The 22429-nt window shown below is 39.7% G+C and overlaps 1 protein-coding gene across 4 annotated transcripts in view; it reads left to right on the top strand.

Annotated features, from left to right (window-relative positions):
* Nucleotides 1-22429, top strand: part of pcdh17 (protocadherin 17) — a 59143-nt gene that overhangs the window by 23050 nt on the left and 13664 nt on the right. For 2 of the 4 annotated variants that reach the window (XM_046032937.1, XM_046032936.1), the window contains exons 3-4: nucleotides 321-379; nucleotides 810-982. In XM_046032937.1, the coding sequence (XP_045888893.1) occupies nucleotides 321-379; nucleotides 810-982 (232 nt within the window). Of the gene's footprint in view, nucleotides 1-320; nucleotides 380-809; nucleotides 983-2797; nucleotides 2881-4099; nucleotides 5546-22429 lie in introns of those variants that run through there. The other 2 variants (XM_046032939.1, XM_046032938.1) reach the window with 2 other exon arrangements.

Here is a 22429-nt window from a genome sequence, read left to right as displayed (position 1 = left end):
TTAAGCTGACACTTAACACAGTAACTGCGAAGGTTTCTATGCTCATCAAGGCTATTGTCCTAGCAGTATTGATTATATTTTGTCTGCCAGATTTGATGTTTAGCTCTGCAGTTTACTCTCAAATGGCTAATTTGTCTCCTTATGTGGTTAATGAAGTGCTCCAACCTAAATGATATAGAGCTCACATCTGCAGTATTTTATTTGCCCCTACTTTGTCCTCTAAATCATTTGTTTGTGTATAATTAATCATATGTCACCGGGAGATCTTGTTTCATGTCTGTAGAGCCCACTATATACTTTTCTCTCTCTCCTCTCCACAGACGGACAATTTCCCCACTGAGCCTAATTATATGGGTAGCAGACAACAGTTTGTTCAAAGGTAAGAGTTGAGATCTATAACCGTCACTACATCTCAGACCTTTGTTTTTTTCTCTCCAATAGTCCCAATACATTATTATGCCAACAGTAACTAAACTGACAATTAATTGTACTGAGTCATAGCAGGGACTACATTCAATTAGGTGTAAAAGTGGTCACAGTATTCTCTACAATACATATCTTTTTTTGTTTCCTCTTTAGTTTCCTTTAACAGACAGTACTGCTGGTGCAGTATTTTTGGAATCATTTTATTACATCTTAAATCCTGTTATTATAATTTCTCTTGTTTTGTTCATGCACTCAGATTTTCTCATCAGCGTTTAATTCTCTCTCTAAACTTCCACCGAGGGTAAAAAATAAAAATAAAAAGACGATTTCTCAGCCATACACTCTGTGCTAATGTTCTAATTATTTTTTATTTATTTGTGCAGTAGTTCGACATTCAAAGACCCAGAGCGAGCAAGCCTCAGAGACAGTGGTCATGGTGACAGTGACCAGGCGGACAGCGACCAGGACACCAACAAAGGCTCCTGCTGCGATATGTCTGCGAAAGAAGCCCTCAAGCTGAAGGCTACAGGCGTGAAACCGCCACCTTTGGAGCAAGGTAAGCCCTCACTGGCAAATGTGACTGCATGAGAAATGAAAGATCCCGCACTAACCAAACACACTTGAACCAAATGACAATCTATCCGTTTTCTGTGCTGCAGTTATTTGTATTAACAACTGAGCTCCTGACTTGCCTGAGCACTCACAATCTGAACTTATACTTTTTATACTTGCAATTTTTTTCTCTCCTACTTTGTTCTCAGCACTTTTCTCATTTAATGTGTGTGTGTGTGTGAGTGTATGTCTATGTGTGTATTTTAGGGTGTGAGTGAGTGTGCATTCTATACACGTCCTCAGTTTATCAAAGCAGACAAGCCCATTATGTTTTTATAAGCCCAACTACTTCAGCCTCTCCATTTAGTCCCCCTTCCCTGAGCACCCGTCTCTGAAACTTTGATAATGGAACATGGAAAATGACTTAGTGAGCGGCAGGCGATGTAGCTTCGTAGTGTGGTGATTAAATATGAATAATTATTCTAAGCGCTGTGGGTCGGGCAGATTACACATGACATGTGTAGAACAATAACTCCCCAGATATGAGTTGTCGCAGTCCTCCTCACCCTAGCCACCTCGCATGATTAGTGCAGGGTCAAGGGAGGCAAGAAAGCTAAGATTATACATAGGTATAGAGAGAAGTGGTGGGACAGGAGGTATGCTAAATGTCTCACTGCAGCTTCATGTACCTCGGTGTGGGCCATTACCTGCTTGGTGAAACAGATATTCCCACAGAAATACAAATTCACTAAAGTCTCTACACCAAGAAGTACGTATCTCACTGACTGGATCCAAAAGTACAGAGCTGTATACTGAACATGGATCCTCTGTAATGGTGCTATTAATCCAGGGAACAGAAGGGGTGTTTTACTCCTTGCGGAAGGACAATGACAATTTGTTCAACACTCTGTGCTGCAATATGCATGTCTGACTAGATAGCTTTTTTTTTCCTTTTCATTGGTTTTTAGAATGAAAAAAAGCCGCACATGTTGGCAAGAGAAATTGGCCAATTAAAAAGCTCCATATGTTTCTCATTTTGAAGATGTTCTCATTTAATTGTCCATGAGGGACTGAAACAATCACATTTATACACACAAAACACACATGACAAAGGGAGCTAAGAGTGTGTTGGGCTGTAGTCAGTCAGTAAAAACTGTCCTGATACAACACTGGTGGTGGATGTGTACTGTTACTGCCTGATAGTGGTAACCACAGTTTATTCATCCACCTTTCTGTGTGTTGTCTTTGTTCTGTAGCCTTTTGGCGGTCTCAAACAACAGATTGTCATACCCATACACATACAAACTGATACACACAGACACACAAGACCAGTGGTACTGGAAACTCAGCGAAAGGCTGTAACCTTCCTTTGCCTATTTCACACTCATCTCCGCCCTCCCATTTATTCTCACCCTACGCTGTGTTTTCACCCCTGCTCCACGACTTTCGTTCCACTTCTCCACCTTGTTTGGGGAAATCAATTGATGTGAGATTAGACAGTTAACTGGCTGAAGGTGGCTGTGTTTAGCCAGTAACATGTGAGCTACGCTAAGCTCTGGAGGAGGGCAGGGGCAGGAGGCCAAGGCATCGTGCAAGAGCAGTGATGAGGAGTGAGGTGTGGTGAACACCACTCTGGCAGCGTTCTATCTTTATTAAGTGGCAAAGATACCAGTTGAGTGCTCAAAAGCAGCAAATAATACCTCACTTTGAATTAATATTTACATGAGAAAACAATATTATGGTGGGATCTTTTGCCTCTTACAAAGTCATCTGCTTAGAAAGGTCTGTGTTTATGTTTTGTGTCTTCCTGCTGTTTAAGATGAATCGCAAGATGACCACGCTGTGCCTGGTAAGCTCAAGAGTAGTCCTATCTGCTACTTTGTCTTAAGCAGACCCACTCAGGTACAGGTAATTTATTATACTAGTAATTTTATAGCTAATTAATGATGTTAAAGACAAAGTGAATAGAAGAAACTGAAACATGAGCTATTAAAGGACATATAGTGTAATGTGCTCCTCTGCATTAAACTGTAGATACCTGTGGTCTAAATAAAGCTCCCTGTGTGCACATACATGAACTGTACATGGAAGCACACAGGTACTATAAGTCTATTATCAGATGGGAAAAAAGGAAAAATGAGCTTGTCATTGGTCACTGTCCCTGGGGTCGTTTTACTGCAGGCTTATTTCCTTCACATCTCAGCACTTAGCATCTACTTCATAGGACTTCTTCTAAACCCCCACCCCCACCCTTCCTTCATCCCATCTTAAGTCCTATGTTTCTCTCCAAGCGTAGCTCTCCCAATTACTCTCTATAGCTCTCTCTGCTTGCCTGCCAGGACACTGCAGCCTTGTTCACTGGCTCAGTACAAACAGAACTACAAGTGCACAAAGCATGTAGTTCAAGTCCCAATCAGTCCCCAGCCCTGTTTCAGTTTTTAGCCTTTATAGTCACTAGGTTTTAGCCTTAAGTGAATACCAACAATTTTGTGTCTTTCCTTTTTGTTACAGATTTTGCCATACCTTTTTGGCCTTTTTTATGTCTTATAATTTGTTTCCCTCAATTCCACTTTTTATACTCACCACTGGTAATAGGCATCGGTAGAACAAACATACAGCTCCCTATTTCCATGCTTGTAATTCATCTTCTTCTCTGATGTTCAGTTTGGTTTCCTTCCAGACAACATAATCTGGACATCTTCACATCAGGGACCAGTCTCAAATTGATTAATTAGCCCTGCAAAATTCGTAGCAATGTATTAATTAAGCTTAAGTATATCAAATGCATTTTTGCCAGTTTAAACAGCGATTAATTGATGCTCCAACGCGTCTGCAGCAGACGTTGATACAGGCTTGTCTGGCTCTTGCGGAGTGGCTGGCAGTACATCGCCCGCCTCTGTGGAGATGACTGCCATAGTCACTATCACGAACAGACAGGCGGCAGTGGTGTAGAGAGATGGTACCCACTGATAGGGCTGTCCGAGAAAATGGAGAGAGAGGGATGATGGAAGAGGAGGAGGAAGAGCATGGAGGGACGCTGTTTGACTGTACCAGTTGACCTATCCTAATTAGCTGCGATTGGACTGTGATAATGAAACCGCCTCCTGCCTTGTTTTTAAAGGGAGACATGCGTGGAACAGAGGATGTGACTCTACAAGGACAGCGTGGATACAGAGACAGCATGAGATGTGGGTCTATGACAGCACAGTAAAAGGCGATGAAATTGACTTTTTCCTGTTTGTGGATAGAAATCCCTACCCCCCACACCATCCCTCAGCTTGTGAGCAGCTTAAATAAGGGAAATATCATGCTTTGTCAATTGCTCTCACACTCTTGGTACATACACAAAAATGATGTAAATGCACATACAGACATAAATACTGTACACAAAATAAATTATGTTTACAGAATATTTAATTGTTACTCACTAAACCCTGTATTTAAATGATGCTTCTCTTCTGTAGATGTTCGGTAATTTAAGGTGCTGAGGATGTCAGTGAGTCTGCCTAACAGGATTGGAGTGACATTGATAAGGTTGGCCGAGGAGGAACTGATGATGTTTCTGTGATGTTTTGGGATCCTTTATGTCTGTTAGCACTATTTGGACTATTTGGAAGCAAATCTCAAAAGAGAGTTCTATATGAATCTTCCAGAGAAAGCTATTTAAATTAAGAAATATTTTCTATTCAAATAACTAGCATGTATTTGGATTCTGCGGCCATAGTGGAATTCTTGAGTGTTTTGAAGTTAATCCTTCATTGGCATTTTACAGCTTGAGTTGACATTTTAGTATAAGACAATATTTTATTCTATTCAGTATAATTTATTATTATTATTTAAGAGTATGTCAAATATGGAAGTCCTGTTGTTCTTATAATTATCATTTTCAATTAAATACAGTAGCCAAAACAATAATCACAATATATATTTAAAAAAGTGATTTTATGTAATGGTTTTTTCATTGTGGCATTTTGAAGCAAGGGTGTGACTTGAAAATTATCCATCTGTAAAATCATGAGAAAACTAGGTCTTTATACATTGTTTTGTTGAATAATTTTCTCCACCCCTCCACACTGAGACCAAACAAACAAAATATTCAGACTTTAATCCATCTTAAATATTCTCCCATCTTCCCTTGTGGCAGTCTTAATCTTAAGACTCTGGCATTACTGAACTTTTCCAAAGTGTTTCAAGTCCCCACAATCTCAGTCTTTCCTCTTTTCTTTTCATTCGCAGCAATTAATTTAAAATCCTGAATGAACCTTTTGATAAAAAAAATTGCAACTGCAAGATTAATTGTATGGTCAGAAGTCAGATCAGATGCCCTTTTCACACTTGTAGCTATGGCAACCTCTATGCTGCTCACTATGGCCTTCAATAAACCTTTATCTGACTGTTGGAAAAGGGCATTCCTTTCAACATCATTCATATTTCATAGGCAGATAAATGCACACATGCTTCACATAGATGTGTGTATCTGTATTTTTAAATGCCTTTAAATTTGTATTCAAATGCAGCACAATTAGCCTGTTATGAGTTCTTTATTGACATATATTTCATCTTTGTTACAAATAATTGGAGATTATTGTATTATTATTATAATTGTCTTAAAAGTCTGTATAAAATAAAGTTTCATGCATTATGGCTGATCAATTGTACATTTATAGACAAAAGTGTGCCTCCATGTCACCAAGACAATTTAGTTTATTATTGGTGCATGAAAGTGTTTTTCATATTTTAGTCACTCAAATAGTCATTTCCGAGTTATTCTAAAAAATGTTGAAAAACATCTGCAAAAACAGTGATGGTTGTTGCAGTTGAATTAATTGATGATGGTTAATCACAGTATGACAGATGAGTTTATATCTTTCCTTGTTTTTAAATCATCTTTATGTGGGTTCCCTGTTAGGGGTCGATTATTGTTTATAATGTAAAATTTCAGTTGAAGCAGGAGAAAGACAGAGACAAACAGAGGAAGAGAGAAACTCAGTTCTGGCATGACACAACTGAATGCCAAAAACAAATGAACAAAGCAACAGAAAATCTGGCTGCTGAAAGACCGGCTGCTTCTGAAAGACACACTTCTTCTGAAACATTTCCAGTCAGCATTGGATCGCAATGGAGATGTGATGGAGCACAGCTGGAACATGTCTCAGTCATAACTTGTGGACAGGAACTTTTAGACATTAGTTGATCAGATGAAAACTAAAAAGCAACAGTTACTGCCGTTATGAGGGTCTGAGAAGTGTTGGCAAAGTTCCCATTTCTCATTACCATTAATGGGTAGATCCTTCTTAACGCTGATATTCACAACAGTATATGTGCTATTATAAAATATAATATTCATACCTTTCTAACCCTTTGGCTATATGATCAAGGGGCTTTATTGCAATATTGCATAAAGAACTCCCAAGCCCTAGTAAATCATTGGTGACAACATCAAATATAGCACAATAATTTCTCATTGATTTACACTTGCAAAATGAATGAAATATGGAGTGGTTGAAACATGCGCCCTTTATATTTTCATAAAAAAGTACAACAAGAACTAAGTTTTTCAAACCTTTATTATTTTTCCAAGCGAGCTTCTCGCAGCAAACTTGTTTATGTTTAAATCTTAGTGTCGGGGTGGCCTCTCCAGTGCAGAGGACATTGTTAACGTGCGATTCTCCGCAAAGCATTAAAGTCATTGTTCTACAGGTTAATGGACAAACATCTGCTGACAGAGAAGCTTCATTTGAGAGCATTGTAATTAGTCAGTTTACAAACATTACTCTAAACAGGTAGCATATGGAGGAGTCATGGTTTCATGTGATGCTATCACATCTGTCTGTTTAAACATGATTAATTGGGGCCATCAGAGTGTGTTTACACCCGTTGTTCCAGTGGAGGCATGTGCATGCGTCATTCCAGTGAACTCTCTAGCAGCATGAGCAGGACTTGATGTGTTACAGAGCTTCCGTCTCACTGACTGTGTGTTAGCTCTTTTCATCAGTAATCATTGAGTTAAACGTTAGGATAAATTTATCCTCTCTTTATGTATCTATCTATTATCTTTTACTATTTAAGTATATGTCGTCTCCCAATATCACATTTTAAAGAATCTGTCAAAGTCTGTAGCATGGCCTTGGGGAGCAGTGAAGAAAAACAAGCAACATCTGAAAACAGCAGCCTGATGCTCATGTTTCTTCTTTCTGTTTGTGCAAGCCATTAGAAAGAGAGGATTTGTCTCTGAGCCTTTCATCTTTCCCTGCTCCTCATCTTCTCGGCTCTCCATGGCCTGTCCCTGGCTGGGCTGATAGCCTGATTCATGGCAACATCACCAGCTACTTTCCTGGTGTGGGAAATGAGAACCATCAGCAATCTGGACTTCTCCAGGATGCATCACTCAAAGTCAAATACGATTTGTGAGTGTGTGCTTGTGTGTCGGTTTGTGTGCCCATACACATGTGCCAGTTTGTGTGTTCTCCCCATTCTTAGAGGATATGGCGGTATCGCACAGCAGTGAGGCGATTTGCGGCTAAGCTAGTGGAATCCTGTGGAAAGCCTAAAATCTTGTGGGGTGAAGGGAGGGGAAATATCACAGTCTTAGGATTTCTTCTCTCTCATTATGGAAGATTTAAAGGGATTAGTCTCTTTTCTTTAATACACGAAGTTTTATTAAATTGTGATTGTGGTTCATGAAGGGTAATGTCCATTCTTATGTCCTTCCTCTTGTGCTGAGTGTGTGTGATATTGGGCTGTGCTGTATGTGGGGTGTGATTTCCACCTCTAAACCTCAGCCCGCCTGCATGGCGGCTCACCCCCTGATCCTCATTCAGCCAGTGAGGCCTATCCCAAGCACTGTGGCACCACAACATTGGAGAGGATTGATGAATATCTCGGACTCTTACCACTTGGGCTATAAATCTCTGACATTATCCCTTCACCCTATAGCGGCAATGAATATCTATGGCATGTTTATGGAAGAAGTGAGTAAAAATATGTCTTATTTCACTCTAAGCACCATTACAACCTCTCATCACAGAATGATTGGACTTCATCTTTAAAAAATGTTTTATCCCATTGAGAGTGCTTTTGTCCGGCATCTTCCACTAAGGGCTGCTGCCCCTAAATGCTTATAGCTACCAAGCCCTCTCTCTCCGTACACCCTGTAATGAGAACATTATGGGGTATTAATCCAAGTGTGTGCTCACTCATATTAGACATTGAAAAAACACACAAAGCCATTAAATGCTGTGGAAATGTTATTCAATGCCCATTAAAAAATGTAAGCACACTGAGTATGAAGATTAGTCCAGAGTCATGGAGATATAAAGTTAATCTCTTCAACCAAATTGTTAAAATTTCATCCACTGTCAGGTCTAAAACTTCAGTGATATTATGAGATACTGTTTGTCAGTCTTACTCAGCTCTCTAGAAAAAAAGATTTTGCATGCACAGTATTAAATAAACTTTTGCCTCATCTGCAGATGAATTTGAATGTGCTTGTTTAAATGCCTCATTTGTGTGTAATAAAATAGAAGAAAGTGAGCCAAGGTGGTTTGATTAGTATGCATATTTCATGTTTACAGTTTATACATGCACGCACAAACATGAGTGCTGTAAACACTCTAGTAACCTACATTATCATCCAGACCGTTGGTGAGGGTGAACAGCAAAAAAAAAAGAAAAACTCTGCCAAACTTGTTCTGCCCCACACACGTAAAATAGATTCCCTCAAAGCAGCAGCAAGAGAGAAAATCCAGTGTTATTTATCAGCTCCATCATCACGACAGACGTGTTTCTGCTCCCAGTTGTTCTCTTTGTAATCACATGAACAACAACCTTGTAGATGTGGTGTCTGTGCTATAAATGAAATTAATTAACATTGTGTGGCTGAGCCCCATGGCAGTGCAGCCTACTTTTTGTTTTTTGTTTTCCCAGGCATTAACCTCTAATTGAAAAGCTTAGTTAAATTTGTGGTTACAGCACACACAATTAGGATTGTTATCATAACTTTTGATGGTGAGATATTCTAAGATAGACATGGTGCTGGATTTAGGGAATTGAGATCTTGCTGCACTTTTGCAGCTTACGTGTGGTAACAAGTGAGCTTTTTCTTAAAACAACAAACAGGCTGAGTGGTGAATCAGAAACAGTGCCTTGCCATCTTGTGTTTGTGTCTGTGTGTTGTTGTTAGATACACAGACTGACTGACAGAAATAGCTCCTGTGAGCAATCCACGAGTTATCTGTAAAGGGCTGAGTGGATGTGTTTTAGAACCTTCTGCTGCTGTACATTTGCACTGTCCTTGTGTGCGTTTCTTTGCTGCGTTAAGCAATTGTGGGGCTGTGAAGGTTTCCAAGGGTTAAATGAAGAAGTGCTCAAAATACAAGTTAGTTTGTCGTCGCAGCACCTCTCTAAGAGTATGTGTGACAGAGCAGCAGAAGAGCTGTTCCAGTATCTGCTCACAGTGGGTGAAACATGTTGTCCAGCACAGCAGTGGGGAGGATACTACGGAGCAGATTATAATGATACAGAACATCGTCATTTCCTGGACCAGAGCCACTCGACGGCCATCTGTCCTCTCCTCCGTGTCCTCCATGGACAGCCGGTCATTGGTGCATTTCTGTGTGCGTGTGCGTGTGTGTGTGTGTCGGATGTAATTCTAGACATTAACCACACTCTTTTACATATGCTTTGATTTCTGAGCCTATTTTACTTACTATTGTTTTTCAGTCATATACATTATCATTCTCATCTCTTTCAGCACTGATGTACGTGCCTTGAAAACTTGATTGGTTTCAAATTATATGATTGTTTAAGCAATTTATTAAGAAAAAATGCAGTTAGTTACTGCTTACAAGTTGCAGCTCTATGCATTGTATTTAAACACAATGCATAGAGCTGCTTGCTTAAATTTTCTTCAGATCATTATACATTAAACTGAAATGAAAATAATTGGTATTTGTCACTATTTGCTGTATGTTTAAGAGGCAAATGATTAGTTGATTGTTGGAAGAAAAAAAAAGATAAACAGTAGTTGTAGCTTTACTGTCCTTGTAGATTTCTCAGTATTGTAGCCGTGCTGCCGTCAGTATTTTCTGTCTCTTGCGTTGGATTTCTTTCAGACCACAAGTAATTAATCTTCCAAGGGTCCGTGTCGTAAACTGAATGAAATATCACAAAGCCTATTGATAATGACATGTAACATTTTTAGGATTAGTTTTTATTTTCTCTGGTTTAAATAAAGATGAAGGCTCAGTGAATTGCACTATATAATGTATCTGTACATGTTCTTGTTTGCAGTAAAATGCTATAAAGAAGCTGTAACTGTTTTTCATACACAAGTAGTCTCCATGCCTTCACCAGCTGGGCACACTTTGTATTTTTAATGCGCTGATGGTTATTTCAAGCTTTACTCTAACCTAAAAATATGATATCAAATCAAGCACCTACATTACACTTTACAAATTCAAACCTGTAGCCTGTTCTCACAATTGAGTTCTCTCATCAGCTGGTCGTAATATTGTGGGAGGTGAAGTCATGTATGGCACAGATATTTTTTCATATGACTTTGTCTCTGAACTCACCATAACCATTTGATTTATAATTCCACTGCTTGCTTAATGAATTCTTGTCGGGTGTGTGTGTGTGTGTGTGCGTGTGTGTGTGAGTGTGCGTGTGTGTGTGTGTGTGCTATTTTTCAATACCAGAACAGTTACTTTGAATTAGCAAACTGGCTTGCACACTTCATAGATTGTGTACCTCAGTAGCTGTGCAGCATTCTCTATCCACAAACACTTGGTACACGTGCAATCTTTGCTACTAACAATGTACAATGTAAAAACATAGACCCAGCAGAAAAGTGGCATCTGTAATCTTCCAGTAATTAATATTAATACTTAATATGTTTCTTTTTTAAGGATTTTGTGGAACAGCCACAATTAGCTGAGGTTTGGCTCGCACAATGCTCCAGTTTGACTTTATTATTATTTACAAAATGACATCACATTATTAATTACAAAACTCCAAGTGACAGATTGTTTGATCAATTGTAGGCAGGCAGTTACAAACTGGGGAAATTGTTTAGATTTGGTTATGTGAAAATGAAATGCCTGGTAAAAAATCTGCTACACAGCACAACTTCCACCAAGTTAAATACAAGTTAAGGGCCATTTTGTTCAGGCTGTTTGCTAGGCTGATGCGAATGAATATTTGTGGTGCCCTGGGGCATTGTTTCGCCATGTTACACTGCATCAGAAACCAGAGATAAATGGGCCTGGCCTGTCCAAGGCATCAGGACTCCTTGTCTGTTCAACCATAACTAGTAATGTCCTTTCATCCACTGCCTGCAGTGCTATAGATAATAGAGTAGTTGAAGAAGAGGAAATGCTAAAACAGAGAGGGAATGTGGTTTATGCAATGACAGTGGATGGGATTATAGAATAAAAATAGATATATGAAAGATTATATAGTAGCAGAGTTTGAATGTATGAAATATATACAATTTCAAATAGGTGGATTGAAAGTATAAAAGTTTAAGAAACAAGGCCACAGGAAGGAAGAAACATGGCAACCAGTTGATTAGTGTTTAGATGATGAGAAGAAAGAGCTCATGGATGGATGGATGGATGGATAGATGAAGGAGAGAACAGCAAGTGGGCTCCATGGGAGATTGGCTTAAGTAGCATGGTGCCTGGCCTGTCATTGTGACAACAGTTCAGATTCAAAAGAAAAACCTGTCAGCGTTAACACATACCCAGCTAAGACACGCCTGAACCCAGTCACTTGTACCCACACTGAGAGACATATTTGACACACTGTGGCGGCATAAAAAGACTTTAATTAAGTCAACCACTACAGCTGTAATAAATATGCGTTAAAGCATTCTCACCATAAGCAGTACTTTGTGGTATATACGTGGAGAGCAGTACAAGCCAGCTGGATGAATTTCATCAAATATCTCTGTTGCTACTGCTACTGATGGAGATTGAGAGAGAGAATGTGTGTGTCTTGGTGAGTACGTGAGGATGGCAACTGGGAGTGTTTTTCTCCGATAACCTCAGTTTGTTACTTTTTGATCCTGTTAAATTAAGATAAGGGGCTTGGTTAATTAAACTGTCACATGGCAATACCTTGAGGAATTGCGAGGCCAACACAGCTTTAATTGGGTGGCTGCTATTGTCCCTATGCTGCCTCCCTTTCCCGGGGAAGCAGCCCCACAGAGGGGGAAAAACACCCTCATGGCTACTGGCAAAGGATGGAACAGTTGAAGGAATGACAAGCTTGAATATTTAAATGAAGAGGCATGGGGCAAAAACAGGTTGATCTGTAAAAAACAAAGAATGTGCCTTGCTCAACCTAAATATAATTTAAGCCACTAGTTAGATTATATACCTAACAAGTGATGCCTACAATGGCTCCATGACATGGTGAAGGTTAGACTTAAAATTAGGAGTTTTAATTGCTGTTTCAGTATGCATAAATGAGAGTCGTGTAATTTTCTGTACGTTGTCTCCAAAGTCTCCAAAGCCCCATGGACAGTGTCAGCAAGCTTAGGATGCATCTGTAATTACCAGCAGCCAATTAACAGCTGACCTCACCATCCCACCTCAAACCACAACAAAGATCTATTATGGAGATTTAGAAGGCTTGCAGTGTAAACAACTAAGTGTGATGGATCTTCACACTGTGCTTATGAGGGTTTGCACCTCCTCTTTGTGTTTACACACGTGCACTTCATTGAAATTCAGACCACAGTGAGGTAGACTGGTAGGTGTGTTGCAGATGTGTAGGTTTGAGAGAACGCCACTCAGTTGAACGCCCTACACACGCTACTCCCACTAATTAGCAGCAGATTCGATGATAGACAGATAGAGAGATAGATAGATAGATAGATATACTTTATATATATATATATGTATAGTTGTAGCAAGTAAAATATATTTATAAAATAATCCTAGAGTGTAGCAATACATTAAAGGCGGGGTAAACAATTCTGGAGAAATCCCAATACCATGACGAATCTCATGATTTAGGGTGAACAATGACTCAGCAACTAATGTAACTAACATTAGACAGCTAGCGGACCATGAGGAGATATTTGCTGAATTTGACAAAAAGATGTGCATTTAATTAGAATTACATACCCAACCTTAAATGCAGCTGGATATTATTACATTTTAAGTGAAATGCGGCATCGGTACACCTTCATTTTTCTGAGGCTCCACACAATGCATCATATTAATTGAAATGTCTGCTGCTGTATCTCATGTAGTATTAGGAAATAAGCATTACTTAGATTATGATGGGATCTTAGAAACACTCGGTTGTTGCTGCTGGGGGAAGTATCCTCGACAGCATCATGCCCATTGATGTTTTGAAAACAGTTGTCCATCTGTCCTTGAAGGTGATCAAAATCTGCCTTGATTAACAAGTGGGAAATCTGGGTGATGGTCCCATGTGCTGCCTCTCATCCCCTCCCAAGTGGGGATCAAAGAGGATGAAGTTTTGAGCCTAGGGATAATCTAGTTCCCTAGATTGTGATAATGCTGCTCAGGGTGATCATGTGGATGAGAGCCGGTTTGGGTGCACATGGTTGTGGGTTCGTGCTCACATGTACTTGTGTGCTGGTGCTCAAAAAAGAAGAGGCAGACAATAGCAGAGTGAGCCAGTGAATTAGTACACATAGAGTGATGGAAAATACACACTCTTGCTGTTGCTGTAACCAAGCAACCACATCAGAATTCAAGGCATATCGAACAACAGGTGATTGCCTCCATCTTCCTTTTTCAGCTTTGAGCTACTAAATTATGACCTCTTCTACTCAAAGATGAATTAATATACAACAGTTTCAAGTGAGAGAACACATTTACAGTGGGAAATATATTCAAACCGTTTAAATGTGGAGAATTTCTTGCAAACAACTGTGACTTCTCTTTGTTTGTCTTCTTTGTGAATTTGTATTTTTTTTGTGACTCGCAAACAGTTTGTGAAATGACTTAGCTTAAGCTCTGCTGAATCTCATTTTAGCTTTAAGTTCCCTGTTGTTCCGCATGGTCTCCTCCCACCCTGATCCGTGTCTGGTGTTGGTGTCCAGCTGTTCCGTCAGCACGACAAGTGGTTCAGGAAACTCCCTCATTGTTCACTGACCAATCGCAAACACACCAGAATGCTGTCAACGAGAATTTTCCACCCAGTGGTTTGCATTTGCCTGCACCTGTGGTTTTAGCCCAGAGGGCAGAGGATGGGGGGGGATAGGCTGGGCACTGGGGTGGAAAGGCATTTAGAGTTGGAATTAGGCTGTCTTTCTGTCTGTCGACATTAAATGAAATAGATTCATTGTGAGTTTTCCCCCATTTTGTCGTGTTTTCCTCAAAATGCATCAGAGGACAGCTGAGCCTTACCACCCAAATTTGCATTTTTGTAATGCATGAACTCATTGTAGCTTGGAGGCAACTTACGGTTTGTGTGTGCACGTATGCATGCATGCGAGTGTGTGTTTAGGGATGTGCTTTGTAATTTGACAAGCAAAATAAAGAACTTGTCCAAACAATCAAGTAGACATGACTTGGAAGCGCCTGCGCTGCATTCATGGAAACCTTGCACTCAAACCACCTGGACAGTTGAAGCCTTTGTTTTCCAAAATTTTGGGGAATATTAGGAAATACACTAACTGCCTTAACTGATTTACAGTATGTTGTAAAACAGTATCATGCTGTGTCTACTGTGGAAAGTTACTAGAATAGATATACTCTGCACTGCAGTACTTTGCTAGTCTGGGTTGTGAATCTTATCAGGCGCAGTTGTGGAAGTGGATTTTATGTGTGTATGTGTGCGTGTACTTGTTTGTGTGCTTACGTGTGTGTGTCCAGGCCCCTCCGGAGTCCATTAATCCCAAATCTAACAGACTTACTGCAGAGGCAGCCTTTGATGTGTGCTGAATCCCTCTCTGGAATTTTGAATGCTGTTTCCATAATGTTCACGTCCTATTCTCTCATCAAGAAGACATTGTTTTGTTTTTTCCCCCATGATGCTGGGATTGTCCAGCAGGACAGGTGGCTGCAGTGTTATGAGTCTGTTTACAATTCAGGTGTGTTTTCACCAGTTCTCTGATCTGTAATTTTACATCTCTGAGCTCTTATAATCCCATTCTTATCTTGTGTAAGCCTTCTAATCTTTGACCCTAATCTTAAACCACCACATGGAATGGGGCAGAGTGGGTGGAGAAGAGTTGTTTTTCTCACCTTCAAATTCAATGCATACATTTGTCAGCAAAAGCTATGGTCCTCTAGCCTTTGGGTTTTCTTTCTCATGAACCAAGTCTGAGAGGTACTTATTGCTATATATTTCTATTTATTTGTGTTTTATTGCAGTGGCCTGGACTTGAACCCAGCCTGTTTTAAAGCTTCGTGCCCATAACCCACCAGTCTCAGGAGGGAAACATATGGAGAGACAAAGAAAGTTTAAATTAGATAGTGAGATGGAAAACACATTTCTATTTGAAATGATTATCCCCCCTGACGGGCAGACTAATAGACCATTATTGCATTTCCGTCAGTTTCTTTTAATCTAATCATACTTATAAACAGACGAGTGAGAGTGTTAGTGTGCGCGTATGTTTATCCATACAGAGACACAAGCAACCAGTGTCTAGACGGCAAACACCAATTTCGCTGGGGCACGGAGGAACATCAATGCTAAAGCAATGTTGCTGAAACACTAGGCATGTTCCTCAGTCTTGCACGGAGGGGAGATTGTAGTGACAGACAGACGGCGATAGGAGGAGGAGGAGGAGGAGGTGCAGCAGAAATAGAGGAGAGGTTGGCAGAGCTCACTGTGGCTAATACATCCAAAGTGTGTCAGTTAACTCTCTAAATGTGTTAGGCCCCAGGGCTGAGAAAGCCAACACCATCGACTCAACCTACCTCTCTCCACCTTTCCACTTAGCCTCTGTTCAACACCCGCCAATATCCTTAGGGGAGCTACACTGCTGTTCATTGGCACAATTGATCAAATGCCTACATGCTAAAGTGTACAGTTTTCTTATTGCACATATTAGTCTCATGAGTACATATGCAGGGGAATGAATTTAAAATGCTTTGCTGCTATGCAGCATGGCAAACTTTACAGGTGGTATGTCCTCACACTTCTTTCCCCCTTTTGGCAGATGTATCAAGCTGCTTAGCAAGCAGTCAGGCTGAGGGTATCCCACTTCATTACAGTAATTAATGATAATATTATTTGATAGTTTGATGCTTTGATAATATTAGTGTCATGTACAGAACAAAGAAAAAGTACTAATTGGAACTTAGCTATATGCAGTTTCAGTTAAGCTTACAACATTTTTACAGTTAGTATAGATGAAGTAATGTAGGAGAAATACATAGCCAATCTTCACAAGTGTCACAGCTGTTCTCCTGAGAAGTACAAGTGTTTTGAATAATGTGTTTGTTTGTGTGTTGTATACATGATCTGTCACTTGTTTGGTTTCTGAAACATAAGACCAAGTCATCATTAGCCATGACCAATTAATTCTTTCTTGGATTGCATTAGGCTTGAGTGCCTTTCAAGTAGGGCTGGACAATTAATTGAAAAGTAATCAAAACCAAAATTCAGAGCCTCTAACAGTGTGCACAGTGTGCGGGTGAAAATCTGTAGTTCTGCATTGACATTAATAATTGAGTGAAATTTTAGTAGCAGCGCTCATAATTCAGCAGTGGCATTGCGCCGAGTATAGGGGAACCGTGTCTCCATAATGTGGACGTCAACATTACCTTATCAATTAAGATTTAGATAATCGACTTTTAAATTCTGTGAATCAAAAAAATAACTAAACCCAGCTTTAATAATTGAGCATATTTACAGTACAAACCTTGTCCGTGAACTATGAGGGGAAAAACAATAACAAAAACAACATTCAAAAATAAAATAATCGTTCAATAATCGTAATCGAGGCAAAATGTTCAATTAATCGTGATTTTGATTTTAGGTGAAATCATCCAGCCTTACTTTCAACATGTTTCACCACCCTATACCTACCCTGTCTGTATTAAGTTTGACCTGTTTCAGCCACTAATAGGAAGGTACTGCTGGAGACAGGGGCTGTCAAATAAGCATACGGGTTACAGAATTTTCTTTCCTTTGACTCTTTTTAGCATGATTTTGATGAATTTATTGTCGCCATTGTCTCGGAGCTTAGCTTCATTCTGCATACAAAAAACTCAACGCTAAAAATGATCAAGGTCATTTTAACCACAGAACCTAAATGCAATAGTAAGGAGACCATTATGCTACCATATACTGTATGTTTTGTTGTATTACAGTGATGGTTCTGTTGAGAGAAAGAATCAGAAGCACTTTGCCTAATCCTGCTAAAGCAGTACACATGGGAATGATTACTTGCACAAAGCCATGACACCCTGAGTTGTTCAAATCCTATTGTTCAAAAGAGAGCGACAAACAGAGAGGCAGACAGAGAGAGACACAATAAAATAAAGTGATTTAGTTCAGCAAATGTGACAGGATTGTATGACGTCTGGTGGATCTTGTTATTGTATGGATTGCCTGAATAAAGCCTCCGCAATACTAAATGTATGTATCCTTGTTGTTTCAGGCAAGTTATCAGGACAGGGCCACAGCGCCTCATTTTAGGCTCTAAATCCAACCAGTGTAGAGATCCCCCAAATGTAGGGTGTTGGAAATAGCATCATTAAAGTACCATGGTTAAAGTGTAAAAATGTGTTGGAGTGAAACACTTCAAAAGACACCCTCTGTGAATTAGCAACAAAAGGTTTCCCTTCATTCTTTCTTTAATAGGGTGTTTTAAACCTGTTTTCTCCTTGGATAGAAACTGGATTTCTGTAATGAGCTAGTGAGTCATAGATTCTCTCAGCTTAATTTTTTCTAATTCCCTGCCCCTCCCATTTCTCTCTCTCTCTCTCTCTCTCTCTCTCTCTCTCTCTTTCTCTTCCTGTCTTTCTCACTGTATTTCTTCACTGCACTCACTATCTCTCTAAATGGGCCAAGGCAACTTTCCTTGCTGTCTACTGGGGGAAGGAAGTAGATTAAGGCTATTAACAGGCAGAAGGATGCTGATCAGCCTTTCTGGTCTCTGGTCTCATGCCTGGTCCATACTGTGCTCTCACTCCTAAGGCACTTCAATTGTAGGCACCCTTCGAACATGGTGTGTTTGTTTGTTTGGTGTGTGTGTGTGGTGGAGGAAATGTTGTTTGACTGTAACAGCCCATTTGATTCCCACAAATATCCCCAAATACAATCTAAGGCTGTCACGCTGCGACCAAAGCAGCAAAAAAGAGTGCACTCTCTTTCACATCTGCAAACAGTAAGTAGTAGTGACTAGAAATAAAACAAGGTGTAGGCATGCTGTGTCTGTTTATGTTGCTCTTGAGCGAACATGCTGCATTGCACACACAGTAAAGACAAGACACACATAATCACGCTATATTTAGATGACAAACTGCCATAAACCCAGGCTAAAGAGGGAAGAAATAAACAAAAGAGAGAGGGAAAAAAAGCAAGGCGGTCCAGAAGCATCCCCTGTCACGGTGCAATCCCCCATGTCCTAATTACACAGGCTTAGAGGAAACGGAGGATTAGCCACCGATTCACCACGCTTCTCGCCTCATCTTCTAATAAGTCCCGTTCCTGTCTCCTTGCCACCCTTTGTGCCACCCTCCGTGTCTCTCTCCAGGTAGAGGTAGCAATATTATTGACCTGTGGCTTGCTGTCTGTCTTTGTTCTTTCTTGCTGACATGTCTGCCTGAGACAACACCACCTAATCCCATTATAAAAGTAGGCTGTGCAACAGACTTGTTTTGATAGCCACTCTCATAATTTTACGTTCAATATTTGGACATAGGATGGTGTTTGCAGTAATAAATAGCATCAGATTCTTATATGTACATGTTTTGCTTTGTATGTATGGGTTTGTATTTGTTAGTGCATGTGTTGGCACTGTGTGCAGTGGGCTTGTTTATTATAGATTGAATATGCTTTCCCCCCCCTTTTTATTGGTCAGCTTTAGCTAAATGTACCCTATGGAGTCCATCTTTTCATCGGTGAATACACTGAGCATGTTTTATTTACAGCAAAATAACTAGTTTTATATATCATGAGACACACTGAGAAAACTCATGTGGGACTTTCATAAATTATCTCATGTCTGTAGACCTTTTTATTTAAACTTTAATTCATATTGGCATACATACTTTCAGTGTAGTTATGGGATAAAATCACTTTACATGTATATAAACTATATTACTTACAGTTTGGTGTGTTTGTGTATATGAATAGTAAAACAATATTTTTTCTAACCTTGACATTTTTCTTGTATTTTGGGTTCCTGGCAGCTTTGTACTTTACAAAAATGAACCTCGACTTAATATGTAGGTTTACCTGAGATTTCATATCTTTATGGCAAAATGTATTATATGGTATAAAGAAATGTTACAAGTGTATTGTAGCCAATACATGACAGTTGTCAAATATGCATATCACTGTATTGCTAAACTATAGTTTTTTTTATGCTAATTGTTTTATAGGTATAAATAGCTTGATGATAACAGGAATGATGTAAGGGTTGTTTCCTCTTAGATATGTATATGTAATAGCTTGCCTGTGGCTGCTCTGTTGCAATTGCTCCACCATTTGAACACACAAGGAGTGAGAGAAAGAGGAGTTGAAGAGTGAGCTATAGCCAGAATTTATACAAGTTCTTAAGTCACAGGTTGGAAACAGGCTCAGGTTTTTGGATTGGCTGAAGCAAGGATCTTCCTTGACTGATCTTGCAATATTTATTGAGTGCCTGAGTGACTGAGTACCGCTGTGAACAGTGAATGTTTGGAGCTGTTGTACACGCTGTGTGCGAAAAAGAATGCAGATATAATAGAAAAAAGAAATAGAAAAAGAATAAATACATTCTTATTATGTATTTAGCAATGAAAGCGCCCCAATGACGAACACTTAAAACTTGGTTGAATAGATTATCAAACACAGCAGTGGGAATTTTCTGAGAGTGTTGTCACATGTCACAAATGTGGTTACAGATAAACATCACTTTCCTTGTTGTCAGCACTTTTTGGTCTTTCATTACCGTTAAACCTGTTTGTTGAGGTTGTTGTTTTTTTCTAGTCTGAGGTCTTACTGTCAACCGATAACTGAGAAACAGTGAGATCTTTCTCCTCTACTTTTTTCACGGTTGTCTCAAGGCATCCTTCACTTACAATTAAATGAAGCAGAAACCTATGATAATTGAGATTGTAGCAGGAAGCACATGGCTCAGCTGTGAATGACAAGTCTAAAGCATGTAGTGAAAACACAAGGAATGCGAGAAAAAGCTACTCTTATTTTAATGGAGGAAATCTTTAAATGAGCTTCATTAAAACAATCAATATGCCCTCAAGTTGCAGACACACTCGCAGAGTCTAAGTGCATAGTCTGTTCTGCTCTATTCAGACAAACAGGCAAACACACACACACACACACACACACACACACACACACACACATACGTGCACACACATGACACATCCTTTATATAACCAGGTAGGTCACTTGCAAACAAATTTGTATTTAGAAGGACCACATCATGCATTTTAGGGCCCTCATTGCTGCTTTGTGTTAAAGGGAAAGTGCTGTTTGAGAACATCAATCTGGCTGTCCAGATGCCCCTCATCTCTCCAACCCACAAACCTTTCTAGCCACCCACAGCACACAGTCCTGCTTGCTCATCATTGATTAGGCTTTGTGTGTTTGTTTTTGTTTGAATATGAGCTTATGCTCCTCTTCCTCCTCCTCCTTGGGTTTTTATCCCTCTCTCTCCTATGCATAAATACTCTCTCCTCAGGGTGTTCTTTGAACAACTTAGCCAGGCATTAGCTGACGGAGGGGCCTGCAGTTTGTGGGGGAACGCCTGAAGAGAGGACATGTTTGATCCTGAGATATATGTCCTTGATTCAGTCTCAGCATCGCCAGCCACCGGGCACCCCCACCGCTGCCGCCAAGCTTTTTCTACTGTGCATCGGTATTCTCTTGCCTCCCACTGTGATAAAAGCCATTACACTGGTGAGAAGTATCCTTCTCATTGTGCTAAGCCACCCATTGGCCAAAACAGTCCAGACCTATTCCCTCAATACAAAACAACACTTAAAGTAGAACTTTGAATTACACTAAGCAACAATTTATCATGTAATATCATAAAATTGTTTAAATTTGGATACAGCTGCATTATTTAGATACATTTATATTGATTGTGGGCTTGGATGCCATGGATGGAGAGCCTTTTAAAGCTGCAGTTTATTGGGTGTGAATGCTGTAAGCATTTGCATCCTATGTTATTGCTAACCTTTATTATTATTCTTCCGTCACGTTTTTTTGTCTGCTACCAAGTCCCACAGCTTTTGACGTAGAAACTCCGTTCAAACTCCAAGTTGTCCGGCTCAATGAGAAATGGGGTACTATTACTTTTGTCATTGATACCTTGAATACTTTTCAAAATAATCAAGGTTTTCCAGGAAAATTCTCCCATTGTAAGTGAATGGAGAGACTGTCGAAATCCTCCTCATACCTACTCCACTTTGAAAGCTCACCAGTTCAGCATACTTTTAGCTACAGACTTGAATTAAACTGTAAATTGGTCACAAGAAGTTAATCTATTAATGATGTATTCAGCTTTTTGATATATTTTATGACTTGTTCGCTGTCGAAGTTTTATGCTTTTTTGAGCTCTTTTCTGAGTTTATAATGGGTGTGTATTGCGTGAGTTACAGTGGGTGACATCATCACTACAGTGTAGCAGGCTTGTGAAATCGTCTTAAACTTTTTTCTTTAACTCGCAGGCTTGACCACAATTTTAACTCTTCATGTGTAATTCTACACCGAAACATAGTAAATTTTGTTGTGGTTCCTCACATGGGCTTTTTAAATCCCTCAGAGTTATAGATACAGTGGGTACGGAAAGTATTCAGACCCCTTTAAATTTTTCACTCTTTGTTTCATTGCAGCCATTTTCCAAAAATCAAAAAAGTTCATTTTATTTCTCAGTAATGTACACTCAGCACCCCATCTTGACAGAAAAAAACAGAAATGTAGGAATTTTTGCAAATTTATTAAAAAAGAAAAACTGAAATATCACATGGTCATAAGTATTCAGACCCTTTGCTCAGTATTTAGTAGAAGCACCCTTTTGATCTAATACAGCCATGAGTCGTTTTGGGAAAGATGCAACAAGTTTTTCACATCTGGATTTGCGTATCCTCTGCCATTCCTCCTTGCAGATCCTCTCCAGTTCTGTCAGGTTGGATGGTAAACGTTGGTGGACAGCCATTTTCAGGTCTCTCCAGAGATGCTCAATTGGGTTTAAGTCAGGGCTCTGGCTGGGCCATTCAAGAACAGCCACGGAGTTGTTGTGAAGCCACTCCTTCGTTATTTTAGCGGTGTGCTTAGG

Source organism: Micropterus dolomieu, linkage group LG20 (assembly GCF_021292245.1).
Source record: "Micropterus dolomieu isolate WLL.071019.BEF.003 ecotype Adirondacks linkage group LG20, ASM2129224v1, whole genome shotgun sequence".
In the NCBI taxonomy this organism is placed as follows: domain Eukaryota; kingdom Metazoa; phylum Chordata; class Actinopteri; order Centrarchiformes; family Centrarchidae; genus Micropterus; species Micropterus dolomieu.
The sequence above is the reverse complement of the archived record's forward strand: the minus strand, read 5'-3'. Positions and strand labels throughout refer to the sequence as shown.